The sequence below is a fragment of the Galleria mellonella genome, unplaced genomic scaffold (assembly GCF_026898425.1).
Source record: "Galleria mellonella isolate WM207_F2 unplaced genomic scaffold, CSIRO_AGI_GalMel_v1 utg172, whole genome shotgun sequence".
In the NCBI taxonomy this organism is placed as follows: domain Eukaryota; kingdom Metazoa; phylum Arthropoda; class Insecta; order Lepidoptera; family Pyralidae; genus Galleria; species Galleria mellonella.
In genome coordinates, this window is record NW_026442015.1 from 5,785,987 (window position 1) to 5,812,147 (window position 26,161).

The 26,161-nt window shown below is 29.9% G+C and overlaps 3 protein-coding genes across 4 annotated transcripts in view; 2 read left to right on the forward strand and 1 right to left on the reverse strand.

Moving 5' to 3' along the window:
- The first annotated feature begins 2,759 nt into the window (after positions 1 to 2,759).
- Positions 2,760 to 9,063, forward strand: LOC113514434 (uncharacterized protein PF3D7_1120600-like). Its single transcript, XM_052893195.1, has 8 exons — positions 2,760 to 3,101; positions 3,648 to 5,315; positions 5,402 to 5,513; positions 5,610 to 5,676; positions 6,709 to 6,748; positions 7,404 to 7,466; positions 8,303 to 8,420; positions 8,856 to 9,063. The coding sequence occupies exons 1-8, from the start codon at positions 2,789 to 2,791 to the stop codon at positions 8,893 to 8,895; spliced, it is 2,421 nt and encodes an 806-aa protein (XP_052749155.1). The 5' UTR covers positions 2,760 to 2,788; the 3' UTR covers positions 8,896 to 9,063.
- Positions 9,064 to 11,700: 2,637 nt separating this feature from the next.
- Positions 11,701 to 19,599, forward strand: LOC116412828 (metacaspase-2-like). Its single transcript, XM_031908306.2, has 7 exons — positions 11,701 to 11,721; positions 12,939 to 13,109; positions 13,679 to 13,819; positions 14,578 to 15,057; positions 15,669 to 15,857; positions 16,182 to 16,257; positions 16,353 to 19,599. The coding sequence occupies exons 2-7, from the start codon at positions 12,974 to 12,976 to the stop codon at positions 19,597 to 19,599; spliced, it is 4,269 nt and encodes a 1,422-aa protein (XP_031764166.2). The 5' UTR covers positions 11,701 to 11,721; positions 12,939 to 12,973.
- A 440-nt stretch (positions 19,600 to 20,039) lies between these two features.
- LOC113514234 (homeobox protein PKNOX2-like) overlaps positions 20,040 to 26,161 on the reverse strand; it is a 42,980-nt gene continuing 36,858 nt past the window's right edge. For both annotated transcript variants that reach the window (XM_052893035.1, XM_026898260.3), the window contains one exon: positions 20,040 to 25,753. In XM_052893035.1, the coding sequence (XP_052748995.1) occupies positions 25,626 to 25,753 (128 nt within the window). In that variant the 3' untranslated portion in view covers positions 20,040 to 25,625. The remainder of the gene's footprint in view (positions 25,754 to 26,161) is intronic.

Sequence of the window (26,161 nt, forward strand, 5' to 3'; positions counted from 1 at the left end):
GTGAGTTCTTGGGGGTACGGGCCAAAGAAAACGTTTTTTATTGTGGGAATATACTTTTACTGGAGGTAAACATATAACCCGTATTAAATATTGTACTACATAGAAAAACATGGACAGTCTTACAATAATCTTACAGACAGTACAGACTAATTAACAAGCAGAGACAACTCGCTAATCTAGAGTATACAATCATGGAATCGAGCTGGGAGGCGGTGCTGGCGGCCTCTGCTCTCTCGATTACCGAGAGTAGGTAATCGAGTGATGGCTACATAACATATAATTAACGGTTCAGGTGGATGCAAAGAACAAATATTGTTCCAACCAAGATTATTTGTTTACAACAACAATAAAAAATAAAAACAATTACAAGCCACAAAATAAAGTTTCATCCCAATCATCTGGACGAGTGGCGGTCTTCCACCGTGCGTTTTTCAAGGCACTTTCTTCCACGCACAACCACTCTTTGGAATGAACTTCCAGCAGCAGTATTTCCGAATCGATACGACATCATAATCTTCAAGAAATAGCATATTCCTTTTTAAAAGGCCGACAGCACACCTGCTCCCTGCTCCCTGTTTGCTCCCTGTGTTGTAAAAAAAAGTACCAAAAACGCAGTAGTAAAAGTAGTTTGTTTTTTTTTATGAATGAAGTTGGAATGGTGCTCCCGTCTATGCTAACTGTATAAAATGGCGAGGCATTTGTGGAGGATGAAATGAAAAGAATGAAGCCAGGACAGTTAGTCCATCCTGGCAAACTTACCACAAATTCACCACGATAGTAGAGAAGAGAGAGAGAGAGAGAAAAGAGATCGTGTGGAGGTCGACCTGAAAGTATATCACTAGATGGGGATTAACATCCCGATTACTAATATGACGTCATTTATTCCTCCCCCTAAGTTTGGTTGTTACTTCTTGGCTCCTTAGAGAAGTATCTGGTAGAAACTTATTCCGGTCACTATATCTAAAAGAAGAAGACGAAGTCACGGGTGCTGATAGTACTTATTAGTTTAGTACCTACTGTACATGGAATTTTGAAAATAAACCTAATTATTGCAACTTCTTAGCTCGTTAAAATATACAAGAAATTGTAAACAAAGTTATCATTCGGAAAAAGGAGGTCAAGATTCAATCGATGGTTCAAACACGAAGCTGTGTATAAATAGAGAAATTTAACTGAAATGTAAACAATAACACTCTCTTACTAATGAATAGAGCTACTAGTGCTGAACTACTGTCGATAAAAAATGCTATCGACAAGGTTGAATAAAAAATTAAAAATATAAAATTCAATTCAATTTTTGTTCCTATAATAAATTGTCAAAAAGCATCCTATCTATGTGTGTGGTCCCATCATAGAATAAGCCATTCTTTCCTTTCCCATGAGTGTCGTAAGCGAGAGATGGACAGCGGCGACCCTCTTAAAACATCTCAAAAGCCTAACAGCGGTTGCCAATCCACCTGCCAAACATGGTAACTACTGGCAAACCCTCTCAAGGAGGAGGCTTATGTTCAGCTGTGAGCAATTAAAGGCTGATATGATGAACTATGACGATCCCAGGTAAATTTTATAGGAGGCAACCATTGATCCATTAATCTTACGATCTGTCTTTCACCACTGTATTAAAATAGGGTCACTAACTTTTAACAAACGAAGCCCACCTACCTATGAGTACTACGACGAAAACTTTTTTTTATACAACTTAGAATGGCAAATAAGCTGACGGGCCACCTGATGGAAAGTGGTAACCGTCGCCTATAGACATGAGCAGTACCATGGACATAACAGAGTATACTGTTTCGCCCATGATACCCCCATGCGTTGCCATACCTGTGGAGTCAGATGTTATTCCTCTGTACCCTGTAAATTCACGCCATATCCCACCCTTCAAACCAAAACACAGCCATGCAAACACAACCGCTTTACGGTTGAAACACGAAAACTTGTTTGAATTTGTTACAAAACACAACAAAACAAACTTACAGAACATGAATTCACAAAAGGAATACTATTATAATTAAAGATTGTGCTCCACAAAAAACCTACTTCAGTTGAGAAAAAAACCAGTTATTTTTTATCTAAAAACTAAACAACTGAATCGATTTTGATAAAATATCTGAGACCAATCTATAAGTATATCCCTTTAGATAAAAGGAGAATTTTTCTAATTAATTTAGAACTGGTGAAGTTAGGAGCTGACAAACATAAATAAATACAACCATATTAAGAATCTCTTTCCTTTTAAAGTCGGTCGAAAATGGTATAAATACGATGAATCAAATACTTCACGGTAGTATTTGCGAAGAATAGAGTTACTATTAGTATAGTATTATAATACATGTGTATCAAGTGAACATATGCAATCACAACTACTTCACGGCATAAACACGAATAGGACAGAGGTACCCAAGCAAACGACTATTGAACAAAATCTCCTTCTGGTAATATTGTAAATACAATTTGATTTTTATGTTTATTTGTAACGGATAAACTAATAAACTTTTATATATAATTGGTTTTTAGATCTTTCATGTATAGAAAGCTATTATATCAACGATGTATTAAAAAAACCGTACAAAACCGAGGCGAATTGATAGTTCAAAAGTGAGTTAAAAAAAAACATCGATATCATTGAAAAACTTAAATCACCACATCACTAATCCATATAAATTTTATTTATAAACAAAGCAAAAACTCATCCGATTACAGATTGCACTTGATTACAATTGAAATACCTTCAAATTCTACGCATTCGAGCCTCATTGGCACAGGACATGCCACAACTGTAGTGATGTGTAATAAAATAAAAATATCGATATTTTTATTAAAAATAGTCATAACTTCGTCGAGCATTTTGAAATCAGAACCGAATTATATAAAGCCCGCATTGGATAGAAATAATATAGTCAATAAAGGTATTTGGATAAGAAATAGAAATAATAATGAGTTCGAGAGGCCAACCATCGGTGAATTTATTTATCGACCGAATTCACTAAATCTGGACGATTTATTAGACAATAATTTTTATGCGTCTGGTAACAATTATGTGGCAGATTCACCGATTATATCGAATTACGTGGAGAGATCGAAGAGGGCATCAAATTGTAAGTGAATTTCAATATTAAACTTTTTTTTATATCTACAAATACAACTAAACCTCCAACTAACATCTACAAATATGAACAGGTATCGTGCCACAACTATAAACTATATTAACCCATTCCAAGGTATAGGTTTTCTCCCATAAAAAACAGAAGGGAGAAACATCCTGAATATAAGTTCACTCCCACGTGCTTGCACTTCTGAGGTATTTATTTATTTATTATTTATTGCACAATAAAACTTTGTACAAGTGGCCAGCATAATGCCGTATGGCATTCTCTACCAGGTACTATGAGGGATTTAGGTTTTAAATCACTGGTATTTATGAATGGCGACGCGTAAAGGTTCTTTAATGTATTCAGTCCATAGTCTCAAATATTTTATTTCCTTGCTCTGTTAATTTTTCTAACTTCTTACTCTGAGACATGAAAGGAAGTGATAATATAATGAAATGAAATTCCATCTTATCACCTTTCACCATCACCTTTATTGCTATTCCCAATATTATAAAGATATCATAAATGAGAATAAAACTATTATAATTACAGATGATAAGACAAAAACTAATAGAAAAAATATAAAAGCCTGTGATGGTCAACCTGATTGCCCCATAAAAATGTTTACCGAGGAAAACACGTTAGGTAAATCTGAATTAATAACGAAATTGAGACCCGCATCTGTATTTAATGACTATCCGTATGAAGTAGCCATATTGTTAGGTAAAACGCAAGACGTAAAATCGGATTCTGCGGACAATTTGCAAATATTAGATGAAAATAAGTCTGATATTACAAATTTAACTGAAGCTAAAAATTTATCAGAAAACATTGTACCTATTAGGAACCCTAACATTAAAATCAATGACAAAATTACAAGTAACAGTTCTAACATAACAATACCAAAGCGAAGCATGAAAAGTGATTATGAATCTAAGCTTATTAAAAAAATTGAATACGATGAAATAATAAATGACCCTGTTGAGCCTATAAAATATGGTCAAAATGTGTTTGATAAAGATTCAGGAATTTGGCAAAAGTATACACAAAAAGTTGAGAAAGGTGGTATAAATGAAAGAGGATTGATTAAAGTATTATCAATGCTCACTAAAACATTTAAAAAAACAACTAAACAACATAACGATATCAAAAATATTCATAATAAGATACAGACAACAAAAGTGGAAATGGATAAAAATTTAGAGGGCTTAACAGAAAAATTCCGAGACTTTAATGTCAAATACACTTATTTACTAAATTTTAATGAAAAAATAAAACAATTAGAAGCTAAAGAAGAATATTTAAAAAAGAAACACGACGAAATATCTCAGAACTTGATAGAATTTGAAAACCAGCAGAAAAAGTTTTTAGCGCAACAAAGACAATTCTATAACATTCAAAAACTAATGTTGGCTCAAAATGAGAAAATTAGTATAAAACAAAATCTAATAGCAAAGACTCAAAGTGAAATTTCTCACAGACAAAACAATTTTGTTCGGATATTGAAAAAGGCTAAACAAATATACATAGACAGCAAAAAAGTTACTAAATTAAATAACAAAGAGGATAACGGAAAAGTTAATCCTACAAAAGTTACACACACGACGACTTCATCACCACTTACAACGGAATCGATAAAAATAGATTTGTTTTCCATTCCCACTTATACTGAACTTTTTAATCAAGATACACTTATTCTGAAAGACAAGGATGAACATACTGTAGACGATTTGATTTATAAATATTATTTTAACAATACATTTATAGATAATTTAATGAAAAGCAAAGTACTAACAAATTTTGTAACCAAAAATAAAAATACAGATTTAACTAGAAATATAAAAATTAAGAGAAATAAATTTAAGGAACCTAAAAAATTTAATACAACAATATTAATACCAGTTAATAATTCAAAAATAAATCTTGGAGAATCCAGTCAGAGGCATAGAGAGAAAAGATGGATCCGCAAACATTCCGCGGCCAAATTTAAAAGACACAATCGAGGCAAATCAAGTGTTGTTACAGTTAATCATATTGATGACGCGAAACTAAACAATATTGTTGTGAAACCAACAAATGTTATGCCTAATATAAACGAAGATGTTAATGACCCATTTAGGGTTATGGCTATAAACTTCTGTAATGAAATAGGTCAGAATGTAAATGAACAGGTACTTAGTTGGTGCATAGAAAAATCCTTGCGCAGATTAAAGAGTATTGGTATGTTTAACCTATTATTTATTTATTATTATTATATTATTATCTCTATGTCTATGTGTTGGTAATAATATTTTATAATTTTCTAGATATGAAATTTCCTTATTCACCTGTTCCTGAACGAAAACCGACTAGAGGCATAACAAACAAACCAACTGTTGAACAAATTAAAATAACAAAAGATCTAAAAAGATCCACGTTGTATCCATCAAGTAAGAATGAAACCGATATGATTTTTCTAATAGTTTGGATAAAAAATCTTGAGTTAAAGATGTAATCCTAATGTTTTTATTTTAGCTACTTCCTCCAGCTTGGCACAGTCATCTTCTACATCGCCACCGTCTTCATTGAGTACAAATCCAGTGTATACATTAATTACCAAAACAATGCAAACCAACGTATTTTTTCCAGGTTTTGTATTCTTTTTTATATTTTTATTTTGTCTTATCATATAATTTTTGTTTTTTTTTTTTAAAGAGTGATAATGGAATGGTAACCCCGCGCTATCGGTATATATCTGCGAGGCACTAGTAAAGGATGATAGGTGAGTATTAAGCAGATCAATTAGCCCATCATGACGAATTCATCAAGAATTGTTCACAATGATTTCCAGAGGCAACCACGTGGAGGTCGACCTAATAGGGCATATTGCTAGCAATGGGGCTGTCAAACTCCATTGCTAACAATCCCTTTCCCCCTATAATTTTTATATACATACAGTATCGAGTGTCAAAAACTATACAAGTCAGCTAAATTGATATTTGACTGACTCAATTTAACATATTTAAACCAAAACAAAACGCGGCATTTGTTCGAATTCTTAAAAAATAAATTTAATATATAACTAGAATCTATATTTTGTGATATAATATATAAATATGTACGTGTTACTTAAAAATTAATATTCATGCATTAATTAAAATGGCGGCCATTTTAAATGATTTTAAAACGAAAACATATTATAAATCTATAATTCGAAATAAAGTAATCGATAAAGATAATCTTGATCTTTTAAAATATTGTTCATATGTTTGTATCATTTTTATTTATCAATTTCACCATACAATATAATTTCTTCCATATACTCAGTAATAAATTTGCATTATGGCAACCCTATTCACGCACACACGGATGAAAAGATTGACCTGTTTTGGCAAAGCACTTGTATGATACTCTATTTCTATAATCGAAGTATTTTTTTTTTATTTACTAGCTAAATGAAAAAGGAAAAAATATTCTATGTTCAGAGAACTCACGACGACAATCTTTTAATTAAAACGGTTTATTCTCTTGTTAATTTAATAGTCGATTCCTTTTTTAAAAAACAAAATTTTAAATTAGACAACTTAAAATTACTTTATTTTTTATAACTAAATACTCATACATATTTTTTTTTTTAGATAATGAAGAACTAGAGTCGAATCTGAAACAATACGGTAAATATTTTCGGTTAATTTACGAAAACTAATAAAATGAACACATAATAAATTTATATTGTAATTTTTTTAATAATTCTACATTCCTTAGTTAAATTTATATTAGTTTTAATTTGCAAATTACCTACTGTACAACAAACCCAGCTTGGTTCCACCGAGCCGACTGAAAATTGAAAATCACATGTCAACAGAGTCGTAGTTGGGTCTAGCCCAAGTTTAAGGTAGGGCAAAAGAACTTTTAGGTAGAGCAGAAGTCACAATTACGTGACATCGAAAGCGAATCTGACTAATTTTATTTTATTTTATTTTATCTTTATTTGGTCTCCCAGCAATTGTTACACTGATAAGATTTAATATTAAAATTACTGTCTATTTATACTTAGTGTACAATCATTTTAAAGGAAACACAGCGTGCTAATTAACAAAAACAATAATATGGTATAACAATCTCTTGAGGTATTTGACATTGGTATAGTTTTTTTAGATTCAATAGGTGATTTTCTTGAGACCTTTCATTTTAAGGCAGGGCATTGGGCCTTCTTAGGTAGGGCATTGCCCCTCAATGTACCCCTCCCTCCCCCTAGCTACGACCATGTATTTTAAATATAAGTACACATAGATAAATAAATATAAATACACGAGTAATTATTTGCAGAGATTAGACCTGACACTGAAGGCAATTTCTACTATGATGGTAGTTTGCATGCCAGCGATATTGGTAATATATTTTTTTTTGTTATTTTACTTTTAAATAAATAATTATTATGTCAACCGTTAACTGTCCACTGCTGGGCATAGGCATAGGCCCATCCCATAAGGAGGGTGTTGCTAATAGTTACCACGCTTGGCAGGCGAGTTTGGGAGTCAGGCTTTGGTGATATTTTAAAAGAAACGTTGTTGCCCATCCCTCTACTTTAAAATTTTCTTAGTCGCCTCTTACAATATCCATTACAATATTCAGAAAAGGAAAATATGCACATAAATATACTTTATTAAAAAAAAACATCTCAAGCGCAATACAACAAGTTTGTTCCTAAATTGGCCTGATCGAGAATCAAATCTGAGACCTCATACGCATAGCAACATGCCCACCACTGCGTCATGGGAGTCTGTATATAATTTTTTTATCTCAAATTAATTTTTTTTTGATGGGTTAAAATGGTATGGTAACCCCGCCTGCGCTAACGGGATAGCGTGCACTAAATATCGGATATGATAAAGTTTTTATACATTTATACACCTAGTTTATAGAAATTTATATATATAAAAAAAAACCTCAGTTCTACACACTGATATATTAATACAGATAAAAAAAGGATGTCGCATAAAACATAGCGACAGAAAACACAGCTTAAATAAAAAGAAAAAAAAACACACATACCTACGACGAATTGATACCGAAATTAGTCGAGCTTTCTCTATGTTAAAATGGTAGTAATGGTAGTAATATTAAAAAAAATCTATTGTTAATATAATTAATATATATCAATAATTAATTAACTATATATTCAAATGTCAAAATGTAAATAAATCTATTGTTTATTTTCCCGTTAGTTCCTACCGATAGTGATGGATTCTCCGAGCTGATGCCAGGCTTAGACAGCAACTCTCATGTAGATCTGGACCCTTTGGCCTTCGACCTTCAATCTAGAAGACGGGCTTCAGTACGAAGGTCAGATTTTTTTTTAATTATCCCATAAGATTAAAAATAAGTAAATTAATCCTTTGCTACTTACTGTATATTAATTTGTTGGCTGTATTATTTTTAAATAATTATAATTTGAAAAAAAAATATTAACATTCCGTTATTGGTCGAAGTAGATAAAAGTTTTCTTTTTTTAATGCAACTTAGAATGGCAAACATGATGACATCCCACCTAATTGAAAGTGGTAACCATCGCCTATAGACATGAGCAGTACCGTGGACATAACAGAGTATACTGTTTCGCCCATGATACCCCCCATGCGTTGGGGGAATCATGGGCGAAAGAGTATAGGGAAAGGGAAATACAGCTACTTGAAAATCCTCAAAAATTTGGAATTTTTTTTGTTTCCCTAATTTTTTCCTCTAGTTGTATATATATATAATTTATGTTTACTTTTTCAGAATCAACGAAAACATATTAAGAAAAATGGCGGGTAAATGATGCAAGCAAACCAAATTGTTTCAAATATACAAGTATATAATCATATCATCTATTAACTGTCTACTGCTAAATACAAAGTTCCCCCTATGGGGGGCTTTGCCAGTAGTTGCCATAATTGGCAGGTGAATTAGCGACCGCAGTTAGGTCTTAGTGATGTTTAAAGACGTAGGCTGCTGCCCATCGAACATTCAATTCCCTTAGTCGCTTTTACGATATCCACAGGAAAAGAAGGGGTAGCCCATTCTAAGTCGGGACCATAAAATGTAGAATATAATATACAAGTATATATACTTGCAAAAAAGAAGCAACTACAATGGTGAATGCATTGATAAACTACTATGAAATTACGGGGTAGGGAAGCATAGCGAACATTTTCAATTATCCATGGTTCTATTCATATCCATAGAAGACCACCGGACCACCGGAGGGAGACTTTGTACAAAAGTCGATTGCTTGGGCACTTCTGTCCCAATCGTGTTTCAACCGTGAAGCAGTTGTGTTTGCATGGCTGTGTTTCGGTTCGAAGGGTGGGATATGGCGTGAATTTACTGGGTACAAAGGAATAACACCTGAGTCCTCAGAAATGGCAACGCATGGGATGTATCATGGGCGAAACAGTATACTCTGTTATGTCCATGGTACTGCTCATGTCTATAGGCGACGGTTATCACTTTCCATTAGGTGGACCGTCAGCTTGTTTGCCATTCTAAGTTGTATAAAAAAAAGACATTTATTAATTCCCTTCAGATAAATAGCTTCTTTACTATTCTGAATTGTATATTTGGTAGTAAATATTTAATAAAAAAAAATGCACATACTTATGTAAGCCCTTGATAACTTTTTTTTAATGAAAAATAAACCTAATTACGTCTATGCTAAAGATCTATGGTTGTTTATTACTTTTTTTTATTATTTGGCGTCAAAAAGTGTTGCCACATCTAATAAAATAATTAAGTAGATATTTCAATAAAAATAATTTTAATTAAGTATGAACAAAATGGAATGTGTTGCCCATTTAAAAGTAATAATAGTTAATTTTTTTAAGGATTTAATAAAATATTATAATATTTATTTGTGTTGTTTGTTCTCCTTTTAACACCTCAATTTCGTACGCCGATTATGATAGCTTTAAGAGATCTCTCTATACGATAAGTCCGCCATTGTATTATTTTTTTTTTCTTTTCATTTTTTGTGTTCAATGTAAATTATGTACAATAAAGATTTTATAAAAACAACATGATCTAAGGGACATGGATTACAATTTTTTTTTTATCTGATAGTAAAGGAATAGGATACGTTTGTACACCAATAAAAAATTTAAAAAATATATTTTATAGTTTAGAAGAGAGATTCGTATCCATCAATAGATAGAAAATACTAATCGCCCGACGTCACTGTCTCGTTCTATTTCATGCATGCGGTAGCGATAGCGTATCTATCGATAAAATTAGCCATTTGTGGCTATTTAGTATTCTACAAATAGACAGAAGTCTCTAGAATTAAAATGTTACGTAGGAAACCAGTTTCAGCTGATAAAAATGGACCAGTAAATGGCCTATTACCTGTGGCCTGGCATTTTCAAAGAAAAATCAAATCAGTAAGCCCATTGCGCTGAGGGCGTATTATTAATCTATTGGAAGAAAAAGAATTGTTAGAAGTGGGCTCTAACAGCTCTACTACAGGCAGTATACCCTCCCGACTCGACCTCCACGCGGTTCCCCTGGAAACTATCATGATTAATATCTGATGATTCGTCACGATGGGCCAACTGACATTATGAATTAGCATTGCTTTCGAACGTAAATTTGACCCTACAAAATTAATATAACAGTCCTCGATACAGTTATTTAAGGGATTAATAAAGGGATTTTAATAAAAGATAATCATTAAAATAGATTCACAATTAACAAAATAGATTATTACAATATATATATATATATATATATATATATATATATATATATATATAAACCTCTTTACCCCCCTTTTGAAGAACCCCATACTTGGAAAGCTTGATGTCTGTTGTTATATCATGTATATATATATATATATATATATATATATATATATATATATATATATATATATATATATATATATATATATATATATATATATATATTATTTTTGAAATCGATTTAAAATAAGCTCACAGTTAATACAACATATGTGCAAACAATATGAACAATTTAACCCTTCTTTGCATAATGGTGGAAATTTCCATCATCAACATTGAATGCCCCAAAAATTATATAAAAGAACAAGTTCACTTGAAGTTGATCGTGTGTGAATACCTTTTTAATGTCCATTGCAAAAAAAAAAACATATCTGTCAAATTTATTTTTTTAACCATTTTTCCTTTAATTTTGAACATTAATTATTTCACCAATAAAAAAATCATGCAAACAAAGGTTAAAATATTCACACGGTAATCTTTAAAAAAAAATAGATTTTAAATTAGCAAAAAAACACACGTTCACAAAAAAAAACTATACGAATAGGCGAATTGAAAATTCCCTCCATTTTGTATTCGTTTAAAAATAAAGTTCTGGTACGAGTATTAAAAAAAAAACACACACAAAAACCTTATCAATGTTTTGTAAATATCCTAGTTTCGTGAAGTTAGAACCTTCTCACGAACACTTCAATATGTTTAGTTCATTAAAATCTACAGTTTGAGACATTTGTAATTGTTAATTGACTGTTTATTAGTTTTTCCATTAAATATTGGTGATAAATATTATTTTTATTATAATAAAAACAAATTAAGTTTAATCTCGTGACTGCCTGTCATTGATAATTGTTTTTTTCTACGCGAAAACCAAGGTGATGAAGGTGAAACTACAATAGTTTTACAATCGCAAGTTTATACTATGTATGGTTTTAATGGGTGAAAAAATGGTATATAATGGAGGCGAACGAAACAGAAATTTGATGTTAAAACTCCGTTTAAAATTATTAAAAATGTCTATTAGGATAGAATTTGTGATGTGCTACAAACAAAAAACTGTATATAAGCTGGTGGGGCATCATAGTTGAGGTGAGGGTTCATAGTTGAGGATGAAAGCATGGCAGTTGGCCAATCATAATGAATTCGACAACAATTAACGGTTTCAAGGAGGAACAGTGTGAAAGTCGACCTGATAAGTCGGCCGTTAAATCCCCATTACTTACAATCATTACATATTTTTTTGAATGGATGATAATGGAATGGTAACCCGCTTGCGCTAACGGTATTCGCTGGCGGGGCACCAGTGAGGGATGATAGGCGTAAATGAAAAGACAGGTCGGTTTGCCCCTCGTGATGAATACACCTGGAATTTAGCACGATGATATCCAGGGGGACCACGTAGAGATCGACCTGCTAGGGTATATTGCTAACAAAGGGATTGGTATTCCGCATTACTAACAATCCCGTCCCCCCGAACCTACCTATTATGACAGTATTATTTAATTAACAAATTTTTAAATAATCTAAATAGACCTGGTGTAATCTTTACGTTGACGTTAGGATATAATTTTAAGTATTTGTAACACAAATACTAAAAATTATACCTATTATATTATATTTTTACAACAAAAAAAAAGCAATAAATTGAATATTACAAGTATTGAATAACAATAATAAATATATTTTACAAACAACAATGTCAACGTTATCCATGATTTTTTTTTTAGTACGTTTATTCCGTTGTGGAACAGGCTAAGGTCGGAGACCATGCTGTCTAGTCTTCAATATGATAATTTGTCTGGAATGTTATCCATGATATATTATGTCAAATTTATTTTTTAATTCTGGTATTTACGTCAATCACCAGTACTAAAGTCATTAACGATGTAACAGCATTTTATTACGATTAACTAACAATACACAGCTAAAATTACTTAGTCTAATAAGTTGAAATTTAGGTATGCATACGATAATAAAGGTTATTTTGATTTTTTAAAATTTCAACCTAAAAAGGAAACGCTGCACCACACGTGCAAACTCATAGAAAATATCTAGTATTTAATATAGTCTTCATATTTCTATTTAATTTCAGGTATCTCCGTTTATTTAATTCAAATAAACACATCTATGTCACGGTGCGATTACGACGTTTTATTCTATAGAGTGTTTTGTCTCGCTCTTTTAATAATCGCTTTCATTTTTACTGTAATATTGACAAATGTGTTTATCGATATTGATGGTTTGTTATCGAGAAAAGGTAAAGGTAATTAAAATAATAAATATACTTATTAGGTAACTGAATAAATATCATACAGCAAATCAAAAGTTCCAACATTTAAATTGTCCTAATTTAATGGTAAAATGACAAACTGGTTCTATGATTAATTAACAATTTGTTACTAACTTCATGTGTCTAATTTCGACGTACAATATTTTGTAACATAAATACCATAAATAATAATTGAAATCTTCATAAAATTTTATTGGATTTTAACGATTACTTCCATACAATATGGTCATTTAATAAAGATTGTGTTCCAATAAAAAATCGGCTTTAATTATGAGTAACCTATTTTAATTTAACAAATAAACTACTGAACCGATTTTAAAAAAAATTCTATGGAACCAATCTGTAAATATATTTACTTTAGATAAAAAAAATCCAAATCGGTTTATAACTGACGAAGTTATGAGGTAACAAACATTAAAAAAAGAAAACAAAACACAACCGAATTAAGAATCTTCTTCTTTTTAAATTCAAATAATTAAAATTAATAGTGCTTGAAAATGGTGGAGCAAATATATAAAATAATGGATCACAATTTGTTTTAGGAAAACTTCCTAACACAAACCCTCTGACAGAGAAAACTGACATCAGTGCGGTACCAGATGAAATAAAATCGGAGATACTGTACAATGATGACAACCACTATGAGGACAATGAATATTCCGACAGGACGAAAAGATCTTCGGGTGAATTATTGTTTTTTTTTTTTATACTACTTAGAATGGCAAACAAGCTGACGGCCCACCTGATGGAAAGTGGTAACCGTCGCCTATAGACATGAGCAGTACCATGGACATAACAGAGTATACTGTTTCGCCCATGATACCCCCATGCATTGCCATTCCTGAAGACTCAGGTGTTATTTCTCTGTACCCAGTAAATTAGTACATTGAATTTATTAAAACTCCCGCTTCCATTTCATATTAAGCTTTATGATGATACATACATATCCGTCACATCTGTCTCTCAATAAAATATTATCATGATAGCTAGATAATAGACAAATATCTTTTTTTTTAATTCATTCGCTAGACACCATTACTTTTATACTCTTTCGTATTTATTTATTTAACTTTAATACAATACAATACCTAAAACATTTAAATATTAAATACAGTAAAAACATATATCAGAGAAGCTTTCACAATAAACTTACACATTTTATCGAGAACAGATGATTTTTTTTTTTTAATTAACAAAAAATAAATATAACAGTAATAGTTTTAAAATGATTTTTCCCTCTTCAATTATGCGGAGTTTGCGCTCCTCTCTCATATACTTTATATATATATAAGTTTAGATCTTCACTGAATATGTAAAAAGAGAGAAACCGCTGATTATTGTCATTACAGACTCTTAGAAGAAAAGTATTACTCATGCAATTCGTAAGTGAAAAATGTATACTAAATAGCTTATTATTTCTAGAATTTATTATTTTATACAGATTCTGAAGACTATCTATTACACATAAAAAATCCAAATGTAAAGAGCGTACTTAAAAATCGTCTCACAATGCTTTTAGAAGAATTAGACACAGAAGAAACTGCGACGGATACAAATAAAAAGGAACGTGTTAATGAAAATACTTCAAAATCGAAAGACAATACCGTGAATTTATTAAAAGAAAACAAAGACATTAGAGAAATTGATGAAAATACACATGGAAATATGAAAATAGCAGAAAGTGTGAATGGCAAGGCGAACCAAGCTAAAAAACCAGATGAAGATATACAAATAAAAATTGATAAAGTTGAGAAAACAACAAAGGAGTTTTTAAGAAATGTACAAAATGATGATTTATTACATTTAGCAATGCACAACATGCTATTACAAGGTATAATTGAACATATGGATCTCAACAATGTATTTAAAAAAGTTCATTCTTTGATTAACAATTTCAATAAATTGAACAGTTTAAATAAAGGTAACTCTAATGTTATATTCTTTTTATATTTTTAAATTCTTACCGTTTATAATACATAGTATTATAAAGCACTATAGAGTGCGAATACTTTTATCGACTTTTATTAACGTACTAGATTACAATAGTAAATCAAAATGTAGGTGATCTTGATATTTTATCTGTGAGGTGATAAAGTAAATAATTTGGCACCAGTGATCTTACCCAATTTCGAACGAACAAATAGAATTTTTAAAAATAAAATACAGCCTATATTACTTGCCGATAACGTAACTGTTCATAATTTAAAGAATTTTGAAAATCGAATAAATAATTTTTATGTTTATCCATTATAAATAAATAAAAAATCAAACCTTTTCTCTTTATAATATTAGTACAGATTAATACTTTCACAACCAGGATATAATAGAAAACAAATAGGGGATCAGTCAAAAATCTAATACAAATAAAAGATACAATAAAGCAGCGAGACAATAATAGGTTGTTACGTATAGGCACTATTTTTAAAAAATTATAAAACTGTCTATTTGTATGTACTTCTATTTATCTGTAAAGAGATAATTATAATATTTTTTTTGTTTTTTATAATCTAAATACTCAAATATTATTGTTAGAAAAACTTATAAAAACACAAGTGAAGAAAACTGTAACACCAAATTCCAAACGACAAATGAATCCAGGCGAGGAGAATAACTATTTGAAAGAAATGGTAAACTGTAGCAAAGTACACAATGAAATAACTGAAACAATAGAAGGAAAGAATAAAGAAGCAGTAGAAGAAAGAAAAAATATTCCAAAGAAAGGTACAGTAATTTAGTAATATTCTTGAAATTAAACGGTTTAGAAGTAGCAGTATAGGTGAAACAGATTTTATGACATCAATCCCGTGTAAAAAATAACTGACAACTATATGCAGTTTAGAATTAGTGAAAACATGACGTAAAATAAACAAAGATGACTGATATATATATATATATATATATATATATATATATATATATATATATATATATATATATATATATATATATATATATATATATATATATATATATATATATTCAATCGCTAATGAAATTGAATTCAAATATTTTTCATTATGATTATCTATTTTTATACATTTTTAGGTTCAGAACTATTAATTAAGACTATTATAGATATAACATCTATGAACTTCGATAAAAACGATAAGGAAAATCAGTCGTAAGTAACTAAATTTGCATATTTATACATGTTTCCTTGTGTTCACTATTAATATTGAAAAATATACTAATTAAAATTACTACTTTGTTTAACAGAAATTCCAAAGACGTCAAAGGCATCGTCAAAGTAATTTACAATGGAAAACCAATAAAATTAAGTAAATTAAATAGTGATGAAGAAAAACATTTTGATTTTGAAAGAAAGAAAATAAAAAGAAATCTTGAAACTTCGACAATTAGACTAAATAAAATTCAAAATAATGTTACCAAATCAACTCCATCAAAAGCAACAATTGACAATACAAAAAATACAAAATTTTATTTAAATAAAGTTATAGACGCATATTTTAGAAGATATATAGACAAATCTAGCTCAAAAAGTATTGAAGCTGAACATTTTTTTATTCCTAAACGCATTAAAAGACGTGCCAAAATGCAATATGAAGATAAAAACATGAGTAATAAACAAAATTCGAAAAAAAAGGCCGATAAAAAAGATGTCGATGAGCTATATGTAGAAATCGAAACACATTTTGATAGTAAAGGTATGAAAGGTGAAAAAAAGAAAAAATTAATAAAAAATTTAATTGATAAAATTCAAAAGGCCATACATTCAGATGTGAATCAGGATACCGAGAAAAAGAAAAAACATAAACATTTACATATTAAAAAAAGACTACAAAATCCATTAGATAATAAATATGAATCAATTCTCATAAACAAAGCTATTGGGCCTCTTGAAGCCATTGTACATAGACAGTTAGATCCCATTAGTAAAACTGCTCAAGCTGAAGGTATTGTATCTAAAATTTACGATAAATCTGGCAAAAGTTGGAAGAAATCTTATATAGGACCTGGATTTCTAACAAGAACTAAATCTCTGAACTCAGCCGAAATGGGGCAAGTTGATATAGACTATAATAAAGTAATGGATAGGAACGGTATCCCTCAAAGAATACAAAAACCCTTAAACACAGACGTAGATAAAGATATGTTAAATGCCAATTATTTCGATGCGGGTAATATGAAGTTTTTCATAAAAGACATAGATGGATCAGGATTCTCAATTGGCTTTAATCAATATACTGACGAAGCGCCCGATACAGAAGCTATGAAACTATTTACTGGTATAGAAGAGTTGATAAAGATTTATCACCAAAATTACGATCAAACACAGATAACAACTGAATATATTAATCAAAACGCTGATCAACATTATGATAATAAATATGAATATAGAAATAACGAACTAATTACAAGTAAAATTAATAATGAAAATAACGATAGACACAATATTGTACGGCGTTCAACTAAAAATAATTATCAGCACTCAAATGAATATAAAATAATTTTTGATGGCAACTTTCTCCCATACAGTAACTATCAAGAAATATTCGGTGACCAAAAAAGAACTATAAAGACGTCTTTTAACAAAAATTATAATGTAGAAAATCACAATGATAATCTTCAAAACATAAAAATTATGAAAAATAATAACCAAATAAAACCATCGTCCATATTACTTGACGAAGAGATAGTTGATAGAAATTTAAAACTAACTGAAATTTTAACATTAGCAAACTTGTTTGAAAGAAAAAAACGAGCCATTCTTCTCAAAAAAATATCGAATATTAAAAGCAAAATTAAATTTTTCAATACTAAAGCAATACCTAAGCGAATTATTTTAAACGCTAAAAGAAATAAACGACAAATAAATAAAATAAGAATCATAGCTCAAGACGATTCATCTAAACTGAAGCAATCAGCAGAAAATATTTTCGTTTTGTCAGATGAAAATATGCTAGCTGATAGAGCTGTTGTTACAGACGTAGAAACACCGGAAGAATTAGAAGTACCGAGTAAGGTAAAAGAACATTTAGATTATATTCCTTATATAAATGATCAAACCAATTTAGATTCTTCATATGGTGCTAACGAATTTTATGGTAAACACAGACATAACCTTTTAATGTCAAAATATCCACACATATTTATGGAAGAAATTAATAGACCTAAAGAAAATATTGAAGAACCATCATTTATTGAAAAACTTGCTGAAAATATTCCTCGAGTTACCAAATATAATACAAAAAATATAGAAGTTCAATCAATAACTGAAAATTATATCCCAACTGCATTAGAATTCCCTATGTCAAATATAGAACAACATAATACTGTCAATCCCAACGATCCGAAAACAAATTACAAATTCACAGTTAAAATTATGCCCAAAAATCAGACAGGTGTGCCTTCTACATTTAAAGAAATACATACGAGCATTAATAAAAGCTATAACAAAAATGGATTGCATTATTCTACATTAGTAAATGTATCTGAAATATCTAAAATAGAAAAATTAATAAAAAAGACGAAGGAAAATTTTTTAAATACGTCATCTGGGTTACCAGATGAAAAAGATATGAAACAAAAAGAGGAAAAAATTAAACTCATACTAAAAAAGCACAAGCAAAGAATAGATGAACAACTAGATCGTTTGCAAAAAGAAAAGGAGCATTTAGAATCTTTAATTTTTAAAAATGACAATAATTCTAGTGAATTAGTCAATCTGATATTACCACTAACTCCTCCTGAAACGGCACGTATGAGGAAAGATGATGTTAATGAGTTTGCTGCTTCTACATTTTTAAATATAAAAGATTTACAAAATGACAGTAAATCAACCACAGAAATTACAACAACAATCCTGCCTGTAACGACTACAACTACAACAATAGCAACAACAAAAGAGCCGGAGAATACTACCGTTGTCTATCCAGACAAGAACAACAATCTAACTCAAGAGATATTAAAAAAAATAGACCGAAACACAGTAATGTTACAAGTGTTCTTACAGAAATTAACTGAAAAGCTCAGTCTAGTTACTCAAGCGACTACAATAAGAACTGACAAAGAAGTGCTAAATGTTCCTAAAGATTGGAAACATTATCAACCGATTCACGAGCCTTTTTTCGGTCAAGCTATGCCAGAGATCGAAGTACGGAAAAATGGTACGCATGTCTCAATACCGTTCGTGTACGCGTACCAACAACCATTCCCAAGTGTGAATAAACCAGATGGAGCAAACCCACCGGTCGCCAGCGTGGTTTACCACGGCCACATACATACAAATGCTGTTAGCAAAAACAGAGAAACTTGGAAATCAAATTCGAGAGATGTTAATACGAGAAAATACGCGAATACAGTTGCAAATAGATCGAGATTTTTTATAGACGATTTGGATAATGAATACAAAGTTGTAGCACCAAAATCTGTGTCAAAAAACGACGGTGTTTACTCTAAGTTGCCCATACCTATAAACTTCAATAATACAATTATTTCATAAGTTGTATTAATTAAATTATATTTCTACCTACCTGCATATTTTAATATTTTTTATTTCTAATTTTATATTTATAACAATTAAATCTATCAAATTTTGTAATTTTAATCATTTTACACTGAGAATCTATATGAAATCCCATCAACTTTACTGTTCACTGCTGAACATAAGCCTTTCGGGGTTTTGCCAGTGTTACCACAATGCCAGGCGGATTGGCAACTGCAGTCAGACTTTAGATATTTTAAGGACACTACCGCCCATCTCTCGCCATCCTTTATTCGACTCTTACGACACCCACGAGAAAGAAAGGAGTGGCCTATTCTATACCGAGACCAAACGGCCATATAAGATAATTTCAGTCGACCTAAAAATTTCAAAATTCTATTGAATAATGAAAAAGATATGACAACAGGATTCAAGATGGAAGTTTAATAAAAGAACAGTTGAGCCTAAAAAGTATTTATTGACTAGCAAAATATTATGCCGTTATAGGTACATATAGTATACTCAACGAGAATGACTTAATACTACCGAAGCATTGATTTTATACCTATAGTATACTATAACTGGACAATTTTCACTAAACCTAAGTTATGTAGCTTGGAATAAGAAAAAGTAAAACATCCCCGGAGCAAAAAAGCAATTATGATATTACGACAAAAAGACTAAATTAATTTTAAAACTAAATTATTTTTACAAGGGTGTAATAGAAAATAAATTAAAATAATTCAGTCTAAAAATTAAGTTAATTATATATTATTGCGTAGCAACATTATTTAATTAAAAAACGTATTAGTTGCAAATAAATAGTTTTAAAAAGTTTTTATAATGCATTTTACGACTGAAAAGACCTGAAACTTATTAAAAAAATTTTTACAAAATGTTTTAAAAATAATAACCAAAGGTTGTCTGTAAGAGATTGCCTTAGCGATAAGACCGCCTTTTGTACCTTTATACTCGTATTTTGATCTGTACTCCATGCTACTGTATTTCAGTTGAATTATTTATATGTCATTGTTTATTTTTATGTTTTGGTGTAATAAAGAGTTAAATAAATAAATATTTTTACTGTCGTGCAAAAAGACCGCCAATTTCATGGTCAAAACACGTAATTTATTGTTTGTCCCACGCATGTCTAAAATATTTTAAATTGTCTTACATCGTATACAATATTTTGACAATTGACAAAGACAACGGTTTGTTTAATTAGAACAAGTTAATATTATTATAGTAAACAATACAATACTTTTATATAAAAAAAACCTACGTTTAAACTTGACACGTTTTAAATAACACTTTCATTTTCGTATACAATATTTGTCGTGTAAAGTGTATACATAATCCTTCCTTGTCCGGGACTAACATGCAACAGAACACCTAACAATAGTGGCATTTTATCATTCCAAGTTACAACGTTAAAATACTTTAAAAATACATTTTTATCACTACGACGGTATAATTACAGTAATATTATAAAAAAAAAAATCTTCATTATTTATTTATTTATTCACCATACATTACGTATATCCGTTGCGTCATTATCAAGCTAAATCACTGAATTTTCTTACGTAATTTACGTGTTGAATAGGTACAATATTTAAGCGCATTAATACATATAAAAATAAAGGTATAACAAGATCCTGGTTTGTATTCTTGGTGGAAAGTGGAAAGGGACCTGATGGAAAGTGGTAACCGTCGCCTACAGACATGAGCAGTATTATGGACATAACAGAGTATACTGTTTCGCCCATGATACCCCCCATGCGTTGCCATTCATAACAAATTGTATATATAGTTATAGATTTAGGTATCAAAATACCTTTTTAAATTTTTATGCCTCCACAAGTCAAGAGAGACACAACTGGAGAGATTTGATTAATTTTGCTGATGATAACTTGATACGTATATCAAAATACACGATATTTCAGGACCTAAATAATTATTATATTTTTGATAACGCAACACTGCAGTGTTTTGACAGATTTAAATATGATTTACAAATATTTTTTCGAAATATAGCCCCATTCAACACATACGCTAATCATTAAATACGCAGTCATATCACAAATCTTTAATTTTGTACATATTTCTGTATATTTAAGAGCAAGACTTGGGGAAAAGGCTTTCAATAACATTATTACATTATTAAATCGTATTATTATATTTTATATTTAGTGATAAAATTATATACATATAAATGACAAATAGAATAATAAACTCATTATAAAAAATATGTAAATTAAAAACACGTAGTATACTAGACCATTTCGTTTTAGGCAGCCATTTTATATTATGAAAGCCAACTCTATCTTCACCTTTTAGCCATCTCAAAACATGGTAACACTTTTCCCCAAATCCACATACATAATACTCGAACACGCGTCCTTCGCACTGATTAAAAAGTTTACACTTAAATTTAGAACGAAAATTACATTTTTTTTTATCTGCGTATACAATTTTGAATCGAACTGTTGTCTCTTACATGGAATCGTATATTTATGTCGTATATCGTTTTAGAAGACAAAAAGAATGCAGAGACAGGCTTTTTTTTTTTATAAAACACTTATTTTTTTTATAACGAATACTAATGTGTTTTGCTTTATACTTTATGCCTGCCTTTGCATTCTCTTTGGGAATATACCTAACGTATCTAACTACTAGTATGGCTGCACATTAAAATGAATTTTTAAAATAATTACAATGAGTATATTAAAACTTATTTATTACAATTTAAATAAATACAACTCTTGTCTATGGACGGTATTATAGTTTTTTTCGTGGTAGAAAATATTCTTATACTATTTCTTTATGGTTCAGTCAGCAGAAAGGAATAAAAATTAAAAAGAAAATTATTTTTATTCACAACCGGCGTAAAAATTGACGAACTCGCTTTATGGAATAATTATTAAAATAATACAATATAACCACGAGAATAATTACTGTTATATATATGTCATATAGTATATAGTTTTATGAGATTATTTATTATAGATATAGTGAGCATTCAAATCCATAATTTTTATCGTCATTTTATAAAGAAAAAAAAACATGTCACATAAGGTCATGTCACTTTCTTGAGCTAATGTACTGCCGCCATGTTTAAATTGTGAGTCCAAGCTTATTTTTTTTTTAGAAATCGGTCTAAGGAGCATTGCCAATTTTGACCGAACTTTGAAGATTCATTTGGCATTATCTTAAATTATAATTATATATATTTTATATATATTATCAATTAATGTAACATGACAGTACCACATTCCCTCAAGATAGTAACTTGAAACGTTTTATAAATCAACTATTTTGTTTATTTACATTTGCTTCTATTTATTTTCTATTTGACAGCTTTAGTGATGTATTTTTTAATGGTTTAATTGTGTACTATAAATATTGAAATTATAATAAAAACCGCATTATAATTGTAATAATATTAAATTAAACTGAATGTATTTATGTATTATAAAATAAATAAATAAAATAAAAGATCATTTACGTAATCTATATGATAATTTACCTGAATTATTTCGACGTTTCGACCAAGGAGTCTACCATGAAATGAAATTCCGAATTTTCGAACTCAATTTCATATTTTTGTTCCTATCGAAATCGGTCCAGTAAATGAATAAAGAAAGATAAACATTTCGTTCGTCATAAATCCTACCATAAAATACTAAGGGAACGATATTTTAACATTTTTAATATTTTTAAACGATATGTATCATGTAATTTTAACATGAATTTTTTTGTTTCGAGCCCAAAATTTCGGAAATTTTTTCTCGGTAGATCCTAAATTTACATCGGCTGTGGTCACGAGTAGACGCTGTTATGTCGAAACATCAAGATAAATCAGGTAAATTATCATTGTTCACCTAAATAAAAGCGTTAATTAGAGATGATGCATATAACGTGTGTGGATGTGAGTGTATGTATGTACAAATATGTCAAATAGAATATAAAATAAAGTCTTCTAGTATATAGTAACTTTACACTGATACTGTCACAAAATTCTAACTGCCATAAACGAAAATATGAACACACAAATGAATCGATCATATCCTTATGGATATATCCATATCTACAAACAGTCGGCGAGTCGAAAGAAAAAAACATCTTGAATTAAAACAATTTGGCATATAATTAGTTTAGTTTTAAGTAAATATACTAAAAACTAAATTACTTTTTTTTATTGATTGAGAAATACGAATTTATAACCAGTTAGTTAAAATAGTGAGGTACAGTTTACGTATACTCGGTTCTATTAGACTGAATAGTGACTACTAATTTTTTTTTTAATCCCATACTTTTTAAACACAATTATCTTCATGTTTTGGCCTTTTCTATATTTGGCTGAGTATTGTTAACCGTCTAACAGTAATCAGCTTTCTTTTATTTCTAAAATAATAAACAGTAATCGAAAATAATTAATATAAATTGTTTTTTTTATTCAACTCTTTAGAACAAGGCAAAGGGACCTTAAAATTTTTTAACAGATTCCTTTTTTTGGCATCGTCTTTTAAGCATAAAATCAGTCTAAAGACATTCACGTTAAAAGTCTGAATAAAAAAAAAAACAAAGTTTACTTAATTTTCGACAAAAAATCAAAAAGAAAATTATGAGCACCTTGAATTTAATTAAAAACAATAAATCAGCAGTTACTATTCAGTTGCTTCTATATAACTACAACTACTCTATGGTATACTGATATTATTATTACTGTCTTTTTTTTTTAATAAAAAATAATTTTGTGACAGCTGTCGTGAAATACTTCTCTTTAATACTTGCTTTTTTAGAATATATCGTAACTTTTATCATGTTATTTGGCATTTTTCACTTAAGGCTGCATTTTATAAAAGGAATCCCTTTGGATTGAAAATTTGAATTGTGGTTCTTTTTCTAGAACAAACAAATTTTAGTTGACCTTCAAAAGAGAGCCTAATTTTAAAGGGAATTAGGTACAATTTGCTTAGTCCAAACGCACGTTATTGTATTTATAATTATGTATGTTAATATATGATTTGAAACTTTATTGCTATTTATAAAGTGATTTTTAACCATATTTTATGAGTGTGCTTCAGATGACATGTGTGATTTGATAAAATTTATTTATAACATTTTCCCGGTGCCAAATAAATAAATTATATTAAAAAAAATAGCCGTTATTAAACTTACTGATATTAAAATGTGTTTTTTACGTTTGTTAAATTTTGGCGCCTTCATCGCTCAATCAATTATTATAAAATTTTACCAATTGTCATCCTGACAGATAAACATATCTCATGCGAATGGAGTGGAAACCAAAAACTAGTCTTTTAATTTGAATTTTAAAAAATTATAATTCATATATTTATGTCTGATAATTTTATTAATATTAATAATAGTCATTCTTAGTCGGTATATTTTCTTTTATTTTAAAATTTCTAACTGTTTAAATATGTTATTTCCTTCAGTATATTTGATAAATTGCAAACTTGTACAAACAATGCTATGATCGTATATGTACCTATTCCTCAGATATTTCAGAGCCGATTTCCAGGATTCATTTTAATAACAAAAAATTCTTTCGGGATGATTCCATGCTATTTGATAAAATTTAAAGATTGATTAGTGAAAAAAAAAAAAATTAAAACAATACTTAGCCATAAATAATTATCATTTCCGCGTTATTCCAAAACAATAGAGGCCCATCGAGAATCGAAAATTACTTTTTATTTGTATATCAGCTTGTAAGAAATTAAACTTTGTCATCATGTCTCTATATTCAATCAAGGAACCAATAACTGGCACAATAGGCCGCCATTTTATTAACAATAGTTATACAAAATGGCCGCCCACATATTTTAAATAATAACGGCTATTTTGTATATAAATAAGTATTATTTTTTACTAGTTTCGATTCAGATAAAATATACAATGTCTGGATTCGTAAATATAATACAGAAATATTGGCGGGAAATTACCGCATTCCTCTTGTATGTGCAGAATATCTTAGGTGGCCATTTTGTAAATAAGAAAATTTATTGTTTATATACTTATTACTGCATAGTTTGCTGTATTGGCGGGAAATTGCTGTGTTCGCTTGAATGTTCTTCCGTCTGTGACTCGTGCTCGTCAGCGGATTGCTCACCTTCTTGATCTTCATCTTCGGATGATGACAGAAGACCTGAGGATTAAATATTACATATAAAGTTCACAGGTTAAACTTGAAATTGTTTAAAGGGATTGTTCTGCTAATGATACTAAACATTTTCTCTTGTAGTAAGTGTGGAAAATAACAAAAAATATGACCATTTTTTTCGTTTATGGATGAAAATAGAATGATGCACCACTAATGCTAATGGTATATATACAATGGCGTGACGAAGCAATACAGTGGAATATAAAACGCGGACTACGATAGACGTCCAAGGAGGACCGCGTGGAGATTGACTCGAGAGTACAATGCCTGGGATTAATGTTTTCATCACTAATACACCCCCCGTCCACTACCACCAATGCTGACACCTTAATATGATTAAGGGTATTACCGCTTCGTATTGAGTCGACGCGCCGAGCTGTCAATTCAGTACGA